General features: G+C 37.4%; 1 protein-coding gene across 3 annotated transcripts in view; it reads right to left on the bottom strand.

Moving 5' to 3' along the window:
- The window catches only part of LOC132701996 (transcription factor collier), a 106,577-nt gene that overhangs the window by 5,504 nt on the left and 83,290 nt on the right, over positions 1–17,783 (bottom strand). For 2 of the 3 annotated variants that reach the window (XM_060670383.1, XM_060670384.1), the window contains exons 8-13: positions 13,345–13,426; positions 2,944–3,061; positions 853–1,019; positions 668–794; positions 518–606; positions 273–462 (exon numbers count right to left, since the gene is read on the bottom strand). In XM_060670383.1, coding sequence (XP_060526366.1) covers positions 273–462; positions 518–606; positions 668–794; positions 853–1,019; positions 2,944–3,061; positions 13,345–13,426 — 773 coding nt within the window. The remainder of the gene's footprint in view (positions 1–272; positions 463–517; positions 607–667; positions 795–852; positions 1,020–2,943; positions 3,062–13,344; positions 13,427–17,783) is intronic. The other variant, XM_060670385.1, reaches the window with a different exon arrangement.

Raw genomic sequence — 17,783 nt, 5'->3', positions numbered from 1 at the left:
ATATAGCAAACTACTTGCTTGAACGTTCCTCTTCCTCTAACCTCTTTTCATTTCCATGAATGAAGACTGTGAATTTTCAATTCTAACAGCTCATAAGTCAGGAATTGTTGTTCACTTGTTAGCATCAAGCAATAATGGCAAAAATTCCAAATGAGTACAAACATCAATGATGGTTCCAGAGTTACTCGTCGATCCTGATCGCCAATTTCATAGTCACATAGGTTCGTAAACTAGCACTAGTGAAACAACAAAAGAAGGAACTATAGTCGAACCTTCTGTCCACTGACCGTTTCCGCTGTCCTGCACGCTCACAGCTAGCTGCCCTGTGTACGCGTTGAAGGACGTCGCCATACCGTTGTTCGCCATCGTGGGTGATCTGGGGGCGGAAAGCGACAGCTGATTGTTCCTCGGCATCGAGTAGAGCGCCTCCGCGAGGTCCGCCGCGCGTTTGAGTATAATTTCCTGAGGAAAGGAGGAAGTAGATTGGTCAGCGTCGTCGGCGTCGCACGTTTCTTACCTTGGGAAGCTTCTCCGGGTCGCCCGGATGCCTCGGTATGAGTTTCTGGAGCCTCTGGAAGCCGTAGTCTATGGTCGGCTCGTTCAAAGCTGCCAACAAACGAGATGGGTTAGGAGAGGGTTAGTTTAACGACTTCTTGAAGTAACCTACAGACGTAGACGAAGCGACCCGGCGCTCCCTTGCAGAACTGCTTCGACTTGTACGAGAGCGTCACTTCTACGACTCCAGGTATATGTCGGGGTGGCGTCTGAACCCGTATCGCGTGTGGGGTGATCAGCTACAAGAAAAACACCTCATTATTCGGCACCATAGGAGTGATAGGCCGGTAGTAGTACCTCGCTCCACACCAGCATGGTGCCGAACACCACCTGGAGGCCGTCGAAGAAGTTGTCGCCGACGATGATGACGGTTGAGCCCCCCGCGGTCCACCCTTCGCTAGGGCTAATCGCCTTAATGCACGGGGTGGCCACGGGTAGGGGCGGGTAGAGGCCTGGAAATTGACCTGCTTCTATGAGGTAACCTTACGGGTGATCGAGGTGGGGCAAAGAGAAAAAAAGATATCGATAATTTGTTCGTCGGTATCAAGTTTTTTGTGGGCGAAAAATAAATGAGAACGCCTTTATTTTCTTTTGCGTGAACAATGTACCTCTCCTTTTTTTAATAGTGCGGCCGCGGGGGGAAAAAGGGGGCCGTTTCGCATGCCCGTCGCGTACGCCGCTATTCGGAACTTTGCGAAATTGGCTCCGGTTCACCGGAGGACGGAAACGGAACCCGGAGCGGAACTGCCGCTACCGCCACCTAGCGACGGAATCTTAATCCTTTTTCTTGCCCGGCCGCACCTCCCGACCCCCTCGCAATCGGCGCGGAGTTATATTGCCCGTGAAAAAACAGTGGCGTCGGCGCTAAGTTCGCGTCTTGGTCTGGGAGAAAGTGAGGTATTGTACGACCAAAAATATAGTGCATTTGTTGCTTAGACGTTTTAAGTATTTTACAGTACCTTAACCGCAGGACCATGGTAAAACCCATCCCAACAGATGTTTATTCTGCATTAACTAGGTCTGAGATGGACCGTAACGAATATTTCTAGAAACTTTTATTTGAAACCTAAATGGACCGTTTTAAATTTAATTAAGCATTGATGCTGCGGGGTATTTTCGAATAAGTAGAGGCGTTTATTTTAACATCGTTCTTAAGAGTTTAATCTAAATTGCAATATGTGATCCTTCCACTAAGTACGTATTTATGTACCTGATTTTCGAGTTTTGATCTTCAATGGATAGCTCAAATGAAAATGATCATTCTTGTCTTGTGTGCCTGTCGATGAACAACATGCTTCTTGTACTTTTGTGTCTCCTACATAGTTCTTCGATTTGTAAACAACAACGGTCTTCTTTAAATGTACAGATTATATTCGCAGTAGTACAGGACCGTCACAAGAATACAAATAAATATTTATTAGAATCTTACAATTGAGCATTTTTTAAGGGTTCCTGTTTTTTAACACTTTAAAATGTGTAAACTGTGGAATGAAGCAGATGTTCCCCTGTTAAAAGAAGACATGAAAAAAAAAACGCAGAATTTGATGACGAAGTGGAGATGATAGTCGAACCTAATAATTTTTTTAGGTACATGTTTCAAGAATTGCTCAGCGAAAAAGATTGAAAACATACTTATATCCCGCTTGTTGGTGTTGGTAGATAAATTCCTAGGACGGTTACAGGTAAGGGTCTGCTCGGTAGGATATGCTGCGATTTTGGAGTAATAAATAGTAGTCAAAGTTAATCACGGTTGTAAAACACTATAATTTTGGTCCACCTATATCAGATTTTTAAAAACTAAAAAGCATTTTAAAGTAATGTAAGCGTTTCATAGTTATTTATTTATAATAAATTTATATAAATAATTTCAACAACAACGACTTATCAAAACACCAAAAAAAAAGAAGTAGGACTTAAGCAGAAAGACCGAATCTCATTGGAAAAAAAATGCACCGCACTGGCTCCGAAATTCGCAGTGCCGCTCTATATTAGCTCGAACTCACCGGAACAAACCGGCTTTAAGCCCGCGCCATTCTCAACCCCCCACTAATATTTCACTTTGTTCTAGTTTATCCGTTTCCGGTTTAATTTTCTCTCTTTTTAACCCCCCAGACGGGCCTCCCAAACAACGACGCTTTACGTCGTCGTTTACCCCTCCACCCCGCACCAGATTTCATTACGTTTCATCTCGTTATATATTCTCACCCCTTCCCTGCGCCGCTTTGTTTACCGTCCCGAATGGGGTCCGTATTTCACGTAAAATATCGAATACCTACAGAGTGTCTCATGATAATACTATGTATTTTTTCAGTTATTCATTTTCGACACCCCAACATCGGCCACCATTTTTGACGAAAATTTCTTCTTACTCGTAGCTTTGGGGCTTACCTTCGGTGGGGTCCAGCCGTTTCGCCCGTCTGCCGTGTTTGGAGTTGTTGTGGACGAACATGTTGTCCGAGATGGCCAGCAGGGGACCATCGACCGATACCTGCGTCGATATGACCACCTGGGAAAAAAGAAGATTAATTTCCAAGTTGTAATTGGAGTCGGCGGGCTCATCCCGCTTCTGATTTCGAAACTTTTAATTCATTCGGGACGCTCGGGGGTTGTCTCCGGACACACCGATGCGTGGGAGGACGTAATACAAATACAAATTAATACAAAATTCAGGATTAAAAAAAAGTTTTTCTACTCCCGTCTGTAAAATAGCAAATTACACACCGATCTAGTATGCGGAAGGCGTTACTTTACCACGTCAGTTTCGTTTCCCACGGATCCGAGCCACTTCGGACATTTCCGGGATTTTACCGAACGGGTTTGCGAGCAATCGGATGTTTTCGGAGATATTTCCCACGCTAAATCGCACTTTTTTTAACTCGTTTATTAATCACTCGCTCCGCTCGTGAGTCAAATGCCGCTTATCGCACGTTTTGCATAATATACTATTTTGATTTTGGGATATTTGTCAGTTTCTTTTATTTCTTTGTTTTTTTTTTTTTCGTAAAACTATCTGTTGGTATTACTCCATTCTTATACTATTCTATTATTACCAACTAGTGAGGTCAGCGCATATTAAAAAACAAACTGAACCTAACAACCACCTAATTAAGTTAAAATACCCGCAATCTAGAAAAAACGTTTTCCTTTAAAATGAATATCAGTTCTACATGTACATCTTTTCGGTGGAAGCTCAAAATGAAAAATTACCGTTTATTTATAACATATATTTTACAAGAAATTGCATGAAATACAAATCATATTATTAACAAATTACAGCCAAACTAAATAATTCTGAATTCTTAAAATTCATAAATCATAGAAGCATTAAATGCTTACATGCGAGGTTCCTGTTGGCAAAGTGACAGTGAATATATAAAACAATAAAAAAGTATATGTACCGGGTGGCCCATTAATAAAGGACGCCGGACATATCTGAGGAACCGATATTGCCATGCTGCTTCCACTACTTGCTGTGCTTGTTACGCCCTTTCATTATAGCTAAAAATATTTATACTATATTTGAAATTTTCGAGATAATCAAAAAAGTTGCTGTTTTTGATGTGAAGCGCCTCCTATCGACGCGTAAAAGAATTAATATTGTGATATTGACATGCCAGTCGAGGCTCCTACAAATACTCCTTAAAGTTAAACTAAGATCCTAGAAATCTAAAAAAAAAAGTTACTTTTGACCCTTCCGCCGCCCTAAATTTGACTAGGTAGGAAAAATTAATGCAAACAAAACGTTAAAACTGATTTTGATACAGGTTAACGTGAAATATTTTTGAGAAAACCCGTTTTTTCTATTTTACGCCCCCTAGCGAACATTTTACGAACTTGAAAATAATTTCCAGACTATATAATTATTTAATAATTATTTATTGTTTTATATATTCAGTGTAACTTAATTTTTTTTTTTTTAGGAATTAAGAATTATTTAGTCCCCCATATTTTTTTAATAATATAATTTGTTATAAAATATATGTTATAAAACATTAATGTTCTCCTTCACTTTTTTACAATGCGAAAAACCTAAGGGGGGTGATTATATATGCATTAAATATGCATAGCTGGTCAAAGTTGGGAAACTTCTATGGTGTCCCACTTTAGAGGCCGTTTAGTTCAGTTCCCTTGTACTCCTTTGAATATTTAACTATATTTGAAACTATTTGTTATTAAATGTATATTTTAATTAAATGTTATCGTTGTTATGAATACTTCAATACTTCAAAATAACCAATTTCGATGCGCGAATCTTCAATTGCGTGGCTAAAAAATTCCTCCAATCTTCAGCGCGTCAAATTTTGAATTCCTAACCGTCCTAACAATTAATCTAGACCAAAAATTAGAAAAAAAAATCAGACCATAGAGATCAACGGAAATTCCTCGGCAACAACCTACGCCGGCGGCCATATTCTTACCCCAAATATGACGGCGGCGGCGGCGGCAGTCGATCGTCCGAGTTCGGCTACCCCGAAGTGCATTTCAAGACAGCGGAGACTCCTCCCTGGGGAGGCACGCGCTCCCCAGGGATCGAGGTTCTCCCCTACGCGTTCCCATGGGGACCGGCGTCGGCGGCGTCCCGACGTCGTGCCGGCCGAGGGGCGTGGGGGGACCGCGTTCGATAAGGGGGGCGGCCATTCATCGAGGGGGGTGCGATTTTATGTTGTATGTGCTGGGGGAACGGGGGCGGCGTGGGGGACGAAAGAATAAGATGGTGAAGGGATTTCGGGTACGGGAGCGTCGGGTTTGTGTTTATTAAAGGCGTAATGGCATTCAGATAAGAAGTTTTTTTTTTGGTGGCGGGGGTTGGGGTTGGTTTATATTTCGTTGTCGAACGGCGCGAATTGAGGCAATCGAATTGGGAGAGAAACATTTGCTTACGTTAAAATACAGAGGGAGATTATTCGAACGTTATTTTTCTCCTGCACACCCATAGTGATAATGCCGTATGACGCTTACTTTACCATTAATGCATGATAATGCCTTGACGTAAGATTAAGAATTAAGAGTAAGAATTAAAGCTTAGGCTTAATACAAACAACATGGCCTTTATCGATTAATGCAGCATTAATTTTAATTAAATTTGGTACACTTGCAGAGTAAACGTCGCCAAGTAAGCCAAAAGTCTTATCGTAGAAAAATAACTCAACACGTCTACGTTTAGTTTCTCCGAAAAGAAAAGAATTTACATAAAACTGCAAGAGGTTTCGTTAAAAACAGCAGCTAAAAATTTTGTTGGCCACAAGATATGAAAATTTTACATCGATCGCGAAAGTCTGCTATCGAATGTGTATGGTTACAACACAACTTTCTTTTTTCTCTTTTTCGCTGGTGCCTGATGATCTTTTTGCAATATATTACCAAAATACGAGAAGATTTCGAACAAAATTGAGTGAGTTCTGTTTAGCTGATCTTGTGTGTATTACTGAATCTTGGTTAAATTCAAACATTAATGATACAGAAATTTTCCCACAGAATTATGGTGCTTTTCCTCATGATCGGTATTTAACAACCAGTGAAAAAAAGATGTTGGAGGACTAATAATGTTTGGTGCTGAACAGGTGTCCAAGTGGTGTAGTAACGCCAATATTATTGAGGATTTGCTTGTCTCCCAGAGTTTGGAGGGCGGTAAGCAACTCTTTGTTTGTGCTGTGTATATGCCTCAGCACGCCTCATTAAATAATTATGTTGCTTTTCCATCCAAATTGGAAACAATCTGCCATAGATATGCGGATAGCTTATTTCTTATACTTAAATTGAAAATGGGACCACGATATTTCTGATTTTGTGCCCCGAAGCCCCATTTGCCATAGCTCTTTCTTGCTATATCTTAAGAAGCTTAACAATACCCGGAATAAGATTTTAGATTTAGTTATTTCACATTATGTCAACAGAAGCCACAGTCCATTTGTACAGGAAGACATCCACATCCACTATCCTGCACTCGAGATAACTTTCAATTTTAAAGTATTCAAGAAACTTCCTTGCAACAGTAATATTAAGAAACAATTTTCTCTACCTAGGTAGGTCTCAACAAAGTAAAAAATTGCTAACTTGGCGTGTTAAGTTAGGAAAATAAGGAAAACATCTGAAATAACTGAAAATAACATAAAAAAAAGGAAAAAAAACATTTTGGTCATATAAAAATAACAGCAAGAATACAAAATCGTTACCCTCTAAAATAAGCTACGATGATGATGTGACGCCAAAGCCTTTTATTTCTCATGATAAAGAATGACATACTTGTGACCCTCACTTTTCAATATTTTTACATTTGATGTTGGAAGCTGTTTTCAACATTCAGTGAGACATTTTAAAATCTCGATAAATGCCAAATAATACAGTTTGCAAGGAAAAAAGAACCTATTAACATTGACTTCAAATTGGACAATATAAAACTTAAGAGAGTTACTCAAGTGAAAGATTTAGGCATCATACTGGACTCTGATTTATATTTGAAGCACATGTAGGAAATATTGTAAAGAAGGGCTTGAGAAACCTTGGCTTCATATTACGTAACACCAAAGGGTTTCGCCGCCACAAATCAGTCATTCTTATTTATAATAGCGCCATCAAATCCATCTTGGAATACTCATGGAATCCGATATATCGCAAGTATATCGATCAGATAGGGAGTGTCCAAAAAAACCTCAATTTTAGATATAATGGACATAGACATTAGTCTTCGTATGAAAATAATCTACTGTTTTATAAATTGACGTTGGTTAAAACACACAGAGATTTTTCTTTATAAAAAAGACAAGGTGTTCTGAACTTGTAGTTCTTATTTATTTTGATAAATGGATTTTTATCAAGTAAAAGCCACCTCAGTTCAATTTTTGTTTTGTATTCCCGACCATATGTAATCTTGTCTTCACTACGCGCTATCCTGTAATTGGACAGCCGCATCTTTTTGTTCGTTAGCCTTTGAGTTTATATATAAATAAATAAATAAATAATAGCAGAAACAGGCTACAACTTGACTATTTTTGTTATGTGCGTTTAAAAAAATATGAGTGAGCAAACGGGTGTTTTTTAATATGAAGAATTGTGATTAACATTTTTTGATGCATAATGCATGATAATGACCTAACATCAGAAGCACCTCCACTGGAATACCGTTTAAAAATCTTCTGGATTCTTCTCGCATCTCATTATAGCCTTAAATCGCAAAAGCAAGCCTTATTTATAATTTAAATATACCTAAATATTCCCGGAACTTAATTTTATCATTACAACGTGATTTTCCGCAAGTTTCGCTCGTCTCGAAAATAAAAAATCCAAATTTTAATCCCACTTCTGACGTGCACGGCGTTCGTCTCTATCAGCCGGCGAGGCGGCGCTCTGAAATTTTAACAAAAGACGACGACGACGGGCGTTTAAAACGACCGGAGAAAACGCGGCGGGGCGGCGGGGGCGGCGGCGCCGTGTTAGGCTTAATGAAATCCTCGAGTCTCGAGAAAATTAACTGCCGCGTTGTAAGACGCGGGCAAGAAATCCGGTTGCCCGGAAAGCGCGGCAATGCCACTTTAACCAATTAGCCTTTCCGGGTCTCTAAACGGCTTCGTCTGCCCCCAACCCTACCATTTTTTTTTAATATTCGTTAACTCCTTCGATTCGCTGACTGACGTAATAAATTATCCCACTTCTGATGACGTTTTAATGGGTCCGCGTGACGTAACGGTCGTAAACGCGATCCCGAGGATTTCGTTTCGATGAGGCAATGCCCGGAAAACAAAAGACCGCTCTATCCTTTTACCCGGAACCCGTAGCGCGATATTCCTTCATCATCGCCCGGTCTCCACTCGGGCCCATAAATTCAATATTTAACCCGGTCTAAAACTCCCGATATGAATGGCCGCGCCCGGATCTCTCCCCGGCCGAGGGAAAATGGCCTCTCGGAAAATTGGATCCGGAAGGGGAGATTCGTCTTGGCGAGTTTTCCGGGGCGAGAAACAAATGACAGACGGACACGGGCGGGGGGAGCGGCTCGGTTTCCGGGATGCGAAATTTGTAGCTCCGGTGCATGGACAACGTTCGCCATATATTTAAAAGCCTCGTATACGGGGTGTCGTAAGGAATCAGTTCAAGAGTCTTTTGGAATTATGAAACCCCACACCTGACACCAAAATTTTAAAATTAATTTTAGTTTATTTATGGGGAGAGTGGACGCGTCTTTGATTAAATATATAACTACTTATCTAATATAATTTTAAAACTAAAACTTAAATTATAGTCTTGATCCTGTCCCTTGCTTTTATCTTGTGTTTAGTATCAAAAAGAAAATGTTGATTTTTTTTTAAAGGTAATTCTAATAATTTACCTTTATTGTATATGTTTATGGTGGCATCTTACCTACAAAACAACAAAAGGTTTGCTGTTAATTAGGCTCGCGGTGTGAAACCTAAAGGTATGTTCATAGGAAATTTAGCCACTATACAAATAAAATTCAAATTAATCAACAATAAAAAAACAAAAAGGATTTTTTTAAACTAGTTCAAACCTAAATACTGATTTTACAAATGAATTAAAGAAATAAAAAAAATGTTTTCAATATAGCTGGTTTTAATGGAAATTTTAGTTAGTAGTAGTAGTGTTTATCGATCCTATAAAAGCTATTATTCAAGATCAAAAGACAACATTTTTACTTTTTGGGTTTCTCGCGAAACCGGCTTATAACAAATGATTTGATGCATCAATTGTAGACCATAAAGTTATCTATAAAAAGTTGGAATAGTGACATCTTGCAGATGAGCCAATTTTCATCCGTGCAGTTTTTTTGAACGTTGCCCCGGTAGACCTACTCCACGTTCCATCATGGTACAGTTTTATTGATTATTGATTGATTCCTTTTTCTGTTAATATTCTAATCCAATTATTTAATCTTTAAAGTCGACGTCAACAACAAACTCCTCACCGCTTTCTAATCTTGCGTCGGTCAATGTTTGAAATCCCCACTAACAGTTTCACGTTCCCTCAAAATTTTTTTGCAAATAAAATACAATCGGATAATTACAAAATATATTAATCGGCATAAATTGTAATGGTAGACACTAGCAATAAATAAGTGGGACGTTCAAGCGGTGCCATGTGGACGATGGAGTAGAGAGACTTTGATTAAGGCCCGAGGACTCCTGTCCTATTGAGAATATATTCCCACTATTATCTACGTGACATATACATATGTGCATTCCCAGATAAACAACTATAAGGACCATTTTTGTAGATAATTTCATGGGCCGTAATATATCTAATTATATCTGAGATAATTTTTGAGAAAATTTGTCCTCATCGAAAAAACTTGGGGTACTTTGTGCCACCTTATCCTCTACCGCGTTCCCCAGCACTGTTCCAAAATCCAGCCCAGCAAGAATTGAGAAATTCATGTCATCTCAAGTGTCGATTATCTGTAAAAACAGAATCAAGAAACTTCTAAATTCTTCTACTAGCATTAGTGTTTGTAGTTAGTAAAGAATTTGTCGCTAAAATTGCACAGCTGGGTGATTGGGTTTATCAAACCCCAAACCTGACACCAACTTGCGCTGAATTTGAGTTGCGTTGACGCAGTTTTTTTTTAAAGTGAGAAGCGTAAAATAGCGCGTCGGCGCGCGCAAAAAAAAATGGAAACAGTCGCTTCCCTCGCAGTCATTTGTTTCGATTGTCGGACAAGCTGAACATGATTAGGAAGGTAACGGCAGCGGTGGCGAACGAATTTTCTTGTGAGCGTGTTGATTAAAAACCCAGTGGGGCTGAGATTCTGTTTACACAAAAAAAATATTTTAGATTGTATTGAGTGGGCCAAATTGAACACTTTCTAAGGAAATAAAATGACTGGTGATCAATTTTCATAAGAAAGTTAATAAAATTATGGGGTTTTTTTCGAAAAATTTACTCTAGCATTTAAGACCCATACTCTAAAATTAGGGTAACACTAATTTGCATAAAATGGAAAGACAAGACAAGACAAGTAATCTGCCAAAAGAGTTACAGGTGGTTAATTAGAATAATAAATTACTTAATTAATATTAATCACTCCTAGAAAAATAAAAACTTATATAAAAGTAAGAAGAATATGAAAGTAGATAAATTGCAAAAATAAATAAAAAATCTACTATTTACAATCAAACTTTATTTATAAGTTTCAGTGATTATGTTCCAAGAACTCAAAATAAACTATAATCGTTGGAGTCCCGAGAAATAAGAAGGGGATCTAGAGTGTTTTCTAAAACGTTATCTACAGGGTGTTAGCAAATTGAGTAGATTACAGGTCTTTCGTACACTAAATAGTGCCTCAAAAAAAAGTCCATCGGATTAAGGTCTTGTGAGAGAGGCGACCGAGCTATCTATCGATGTACATGGGGTAGAGCGCCATCTTGTATTAATCACGTGTTCTGTCTCCACTGCAAGGGTACCTTTTCCAACAAAGGTGGTAGAAATTGCAAATATATTTCCTAATTAGACGATTCGTTAAAGAAATTAGGTCCTATAAGATTATCTCCTATAATCCCTGTCCATACATTTAAAGAAATCCGGCGCTGATGTTTTCCTTCAGTTTTTGCATGTGGGTTTTCATATTCCGAAAATTTATAATTCCAACACCACTGAATGCAACCTCGTCAGTGAACAAATTAACATTTTGAATTTTTCCTAAAATTTGATTACATAAAATTACACACAATTGCTCATCACCCTCATACAGTGAACCCTTTGAACTTGAAAGGGCCGAAGATCATTTTCATGCAAAACGGGTCAGCCTCCGCATTTTGAAGTATTTTTTCTTCTCTTGCAGGGGTTCTTTTATACCTTGGTCACCTTTTATTTATAATATCAGGTTTGAATGAACCTCTTTTACCAAGTCTTTTATGTATCTTATGATCAGTCTTGACATAAAGACGTCGTGTACTTCCATTTGCTCGTCCGTAGCAAATGGGTGTATTTGAATATTCCTGATGGACTATCACAGTAGCAGTTGGATAATAAGCTCTTTTGTTAGAAACTAATTTTTAACGGATTGCGACAATGAATCTTTGAAATGTTATTAAGTCCTGTTAGATGTAAAATCATATTTACAGGTAAAAGAATAGAAGCAGAGAATAGAAAATCGATTTGTGGCTAAACGATAAGACTTGTCGACTTAAAACAAGAGTAACAATTTTTGAGGACCCTTGGCAATCATCATAGGCACACCGTGTGTCAAATAAGACGATAGGAGATATGAAAGAAAATTTCGTACAAAAGTTTCTCGGACTCTCCTGAAGATTTAAACTATTATAATTTGATGATACATTTTTTTGAATCCTTGCTTAAAATAAGGGCCATTTTCTTAGCACACTCCTATTCGAACTTCGCATAGTTTATTCAATTAACAAAGTTTCAAGATTTTCAAATTTAACATCCTATATTTTTATCCAGATATCAATTCCAGGACAAAAAATGAGGTAAATTTGTAATTTATCTAATATTAAAATTTTACGTACTTTTTGAGGTATTCGAGGTTCAAGATAACACCCGTATAAATTCTTGTTGAATTTAAAGCTGCCCACAGCAAAAACATGATATTACTTCTTTTTGAGATATAATAGACCTATTACTAACAATACAGGGTGTCCATTAATACGTGGAAATTTTTATATAAATCGACCCTATACTACATACTTTAACAAAACTTTAATAAAAATTCAGTTAACAAAACTACTTAAAGAAACATTACTAGTTAATTATCTATCTAAGAACAAGAATAAATAATTAAATCTTTTAGGCTACGTAAAAAAGGTAATAAATTTGAATAAATAAATCTATTAAAAAAAAGTTAACAAAAAAGGGTTCGTTAATTGGGTCTATAAGGTTTAGTTGAAAATGTTCCTCTTAAAATGCTCGTTCCATCTGGCACCAAAACCACAAAGAAATATCTAAATATTAAAAAATGTAGTTGACATCATAAACTTTTTTTTTTGACGCATTAAGGTATAAACAAACTTTGACATTTCTGTTTGTTTTTGTTGCTTTTTATACTTCTATTTAAAAAGTGCATAGTAGTTATCTCACTAGCGAAGATTCAAGAATGCTGACCCAGCAGTCCTACTTCTACATATAAAAACGTAATTTAACGGTGTCGACGCAGAATTCTGTCTAGATATGTTATTGTAACAGACCATTTTAAACAGTTGTAAATTTGAATAAAGTTTTTCAAAAAGGCAACGGTCGTCCCGAGTTTAGTTGTCAAGTATTTTGTTAATATATATTTTATTTGTATTTTTTATTGTAATTTTAAAAGATATAGCTTTTATGTTAACCTATAAATTTAATTATTTATTTTTGTTATTATTAAATGATTCGTTAAATATGACCTCTGAGGTTTTATTCAATCTATTAAAGCGTGTAGTATAGAGTCAATTTTTCTCATTTGCACGTATTAATGGACACCCTGCATTGTTAGCAATAAGTTTTATTCATATATCTATGCAAAATTCGAATAGGAATTTCTTAAGACAGTGACCTTTATTTTAAGCAAGGATTCAAAAAATGTCGAAATATACAGGGTGTTTCATTTAAAATAACAAAGTTGATGTGAGGGGAGACACTTTTGGGACACCCTGTATCAACAGAACTATAATATTTCAAATCTTCAGGAGAGCCCAAGAAACTTTTGTATAGTGGATCGTTTTATTTGGCACACGGTGTACAATATTAATGCCAAGACCACCAAATACTCAAATTATTACAATATTTCGAAAAATTCCGAAGGCATTAGGCAAAATTTAAAAATATATGTTTTTTCTTATTACGCACCTGAAATCTTCTCATGTCTCTAGGATTGCCGGCGTTCTTCAGGCAGTTCTGATTACACTTCAGGAAAAACTTCAAGAAGAACCTGGAACAAAAATTGCGGGCGATTAACTCTCGAAACTCGAAAAATAATCGAAAGTCCGACGTTTTGCGTGGCTACAAAAAAAATGCGAATACCGGAAACCGGAAAAAACGCGGAAATTGGGGGCGAATCGAACGTTGGGCGGGGGAAAGCCGAATTGATTACCAAAGCGATGCCCTTTACTTTTTAAACGATTTTAATGTTTGACCGTCGATTTTTTTTTACGTTTTTGCGCACCGGAACAATGTCCAAATTATGCGCATTTTTGTTGGATTTTTTTTATGCGCTATTGTCGAAGGCTTGAGTCAATTGATGTCAATTTGAACCGAACATTTATAAACAATTCAAAGATTCGTTTCTTCGGCGCGGCACTGGAGATGAAAGGCGACTAATATTGAAAATAGGCCGAGAAAAGGATTTTTTTTCTTAGAACTCTAATACTGAAACAAAGCAGTTCAGATGAATGTTACTTCTTATGAAATGATTTCCTAGAGTTTGTTGTTTCCATATTTGAAGAGAGAGAAACTTGTTACTTCGCCGCTAAGGGCCGTGTGTAAAAAATCTGGAAAATTAAACCTAACTTCTTGTGTTGCGAATAATAATAATTTATTGAAAATCAAAATATTAACAATATAAGTTATAATACCACGGTGGCAACATTTGAAAATTGCGCTATTCCATGTAACCACAACAGCAGTACCAACAACTAGTAGAGATGTCAGCTGCATCAACCGAGAACAGAATAGGTCCCAGAATACTCCCCTGGGGAACACCTCTCTTCAATGCAATAGTATCTGAATAACTACTCTATGGTATCTCTGACCCAGATTTTTTTTTTAAATAAAAGAGCAGTAACTTTTATCCCGAGAAAGAAATGATACAGGATGTCGAACGCTTTGCCATAGTCCAAGACTATGAGACAAGAGTTTAATTTAGAATCCGGTGCTGTCAATAAATCATGAGTAGCATGAAGCATGGCGGAAGTAGTGCTGTTAAGAGGTCGAAAACCAGATTGAGGTTTCCAAGAATCCGGAAAACCCCAGAGATAAGACACTTGCTAACAAGGAAAGTGATACGATCGATTAAACACGGAGTAGTCGAAACAAGCGTTTTGTTTTAACATTAACCAAACTTTTATTAACTTTTTCAGGGTAAACTTTAGCGAAACGGAATGAATTGGAACCAAGTTGTTTATTAATAAAATTTGCAGACACAAACCAGGATCAATACCAGCACCAAAAGAAGCAAAGCAACATTAAAACTCTTAGGTTGTCCCAAATTGTTTTCAAACAGTAAAGTAGGATTACTGTACACTTGAAGTCTCCTCAAAATACGCCAAAAAGCATGAATATCAAATAAAGAATTCATATTATTCGAAAGAAAGTTCACTTGTACGTTTATATCACCAGAAAAATCTCTGAAGGTACGAAAAAGAGTTGGATGACCGACCGTCTTTCTCCAGCTTGAAATTATAAGAAAGAAAACAGTGATGTGAGATAGCATATCATATCATAAATTTCTATATTGTCACATATGGATAAATTAAAGGTAACCAGTACATCAAGAAGCAAACTAGAGTTACCGGCAACTCGAGTGGGCCCTGTAACTAGTTCATGCATCGAAATCGAAAATAAGCGTGAGTATTAATTTTTAAGAGATCAACATTGAAATCTGAGCATTAGAACATACAAATGTAAACTTGGTATGGATTTTTTTTAAGCTCGTTTGGAAAATAACAATACAAAGCTTAGACATTATACCAATAGCGAATTTCAAAAATTGCTGTTCTGTCTAATCGAGATATTATCCAGTATATTTTATGTCCAAATTGTGAATATCAGTACTAAACTCAAAAAGGTATTGTTGATTTTTAAATTAAATTGCATTTCACATTAAGCCGGTTTACATCTTTTAATTTTCTGCGGTTGCGATCGTCCAATGCAAATTGTATGCAATAAAGGTCCTAACGTGGATCACTGTGGAACTCCGGGAAGAGAAATTAGGACAGAATGTGTGGCAACGGATAATCAATTTCCTTAACGATTGCTTAAATCGTACTGCCGCAGTACTAAGTCACACAAAGCGGAGGATATGTAAGCATTTTGGAAGGACTAAAAGAGCTTTTAAAAAAAAATACAATTTTGTATCAATAACTTGTAAACGGAACCCTGTATAACAAATTTGGACATCCCGTATTGCACATAAAAAATGTTCTTTTTTCAAATTTAACTCATTTTTAAAAATAAAAAACTTATATACCATTGTTGAATTTGCAGAATTTTTAGAAATAGCGGCGAGACGTTTGCAAATAACATTTTTTTTTTATAAAACTCTTTGAAACAATCATTTTCAGATAATCAGTGATAATATATGTTCCCATAAGAAGGCGATTTGTTTGACTCTGTATCAATCAATCTTGATAACATTTTAATTGTCTGTAACGTTTTTGTTTTTAGAGAAATGTAGAGTCAGTAGCCAGATTTTTTTCTGAGTGACGTATAAAACATAATCAATTTTCTGACACCCTGTATATTATATATGTGTATATTATATGTATATATGTCTTTATTCCCATTACAATGATGTAACACACTTTATATTTTAGTGCACTCGTTTATGGCAAAAATAGGAATTTCTTATAATGGGTGTTTTTTTTGTGTATAGAGCTTTAAGTTGGCATTACTGTTCAAGATGGCGACCGATTTAACAGCTGTCAATTGATTTATTCTTAGTTTGGTTTGGCAATTCATCATGAATAACAACGCTCGATGAATGGGCGCAAAACGAGATTGCCGTTGTTCCCGATTTTCATAAGCGAATTTTGTTTAGCGACGAAGCGCACTTCTGGTTGAATGACTACGTCAACAAACAAAACTGCCGCATTTGGAGCGAAGCTAATCCTCAAGTGTATGTCGAAACACCGTTACATCCAGAAAAACTGACTGTTTGGTGCGCTTTATGGGCTGGTGGAATCATTGGTCCGTACTTCTTCAAAAACGATGATGGCCAGAACGTTACAGTCAATGGTGATCGGTATAGAGCTATGATTACTAACTCTTTCATTCCTGAATTGAATAACTATGATGTCCAGAAGATGTGGTTTCAACAAGACGGCGCAACATGTCACACAGCTCGGGCCACAATCGATGTATTGAAGGACACGTTTGGTGACCGCCTAATTTCACGTTTTGGATCTGTGAATTGGCCTCCAAGATCTTGTGATTTAACACCGCTAGACTACTTTCTGTGGGGCTATGTAAAGTCATTTGGAAGGCAACATTCGCCGATATACGGCCACAAATGTTGGAAAAAGTCATCGAAAATTGGACGTCCAGATTGGTCTACATCCGCGCCAGCCGTGGCGGCCATATGCCAGAAATCATATTTAAAATATAATGCCACAAGATTATCTTTCGGATAATCGAATAATCCATCGTTGTTTTATTAAAACTTAAAGTTCTATACATAAAAAAAAACCCTAATAATTTCAAAGAATGACATGACGCACTAAAGTAAAAAATTATTTCACTATTCTAAATACTGCTTTTTTAGAAACTCTATTAAGGATAACGGCGCAAGAAAAATGCGACATCAGAAGCGGGATCCGCGTATTAACGACGGTGGAAGCAAGGCATTAATCTCGAGGGTCAGCAACGTCCTTGGTCAGCAAGTGGTCCGAAAAAGAGGACGGGAGAGGTCGAAAAGGTTCCTTCGGAATTATCTCGTCCACGCCCCGTGACCGGGACGAAAACAAACGGTCGGCAAAATCGGAAAATGCGCGGCGCGCGAGCGAGAGAATTCCTGAAACCTCAGAAGTGGGATGCTAATAAACTCGATTTTTAACTTGCGCGAAATGGAGGAGGGAAAGTGTCTCGAAGCAAAACACACAATTTGTAAACGATTTATACCCATTAAATGCGAGGCGCGAGACAGACGAAACGAGGTACTCTGCGACACGGAAAATTGAGTGAAAGTCGGGACGTAACTTTCCCCGCGAAAACTGTACACTTCGTAGATTGCGCCTCTCCTTAACTTTTCCCTTTGACGCGCCGTGTGCGGTTTGACGCGCGTGACAAATTGGAAATCTGCCGTGATTTACTCCTCTCTTCTAGCACCGAACTACGTCGATTCATGTTGATGATAATTTTTGGTTGATTAAAGCGTTTCTTGAGAAAGAGAGGAAAAATGGAAACGTCAAATATTAAAAAAAAAAAAAGAAAATTTATACCCGATTATGGAAAAGTAACAGTGATAAAGAACAGAGAAGATTGAGAGAGGAAAATTAATTCTATAGAAAGTAAGAGATAATGTGAAAAGAAAATTAAGACGAAATGACTTTTTGAAGCAATCTTTAAAACAA

Source organism: Cylas formicarius, unplaced genomic scaffold (assembly GCF_029955315.1).
Source record: "Cylas formicarius isolate icCylForm1 unplaced genomic scaffold, icCylForm1.1 PGA_scaffold_5__7_contigs__length_24384050, whole genome shotgun sequence".
NCBI classification, from domain to species: domain Eukaryota; kingdom Metazoa; phylum Arthropoda; class Insecta; order Coleoptera; family Brentidae; genus Cylas; species Cylas formicarius.
Note: the sequence above shows the minus strand (reverse complement) of the source record. Positions and strands in the feature narration are given on the sequence as shown.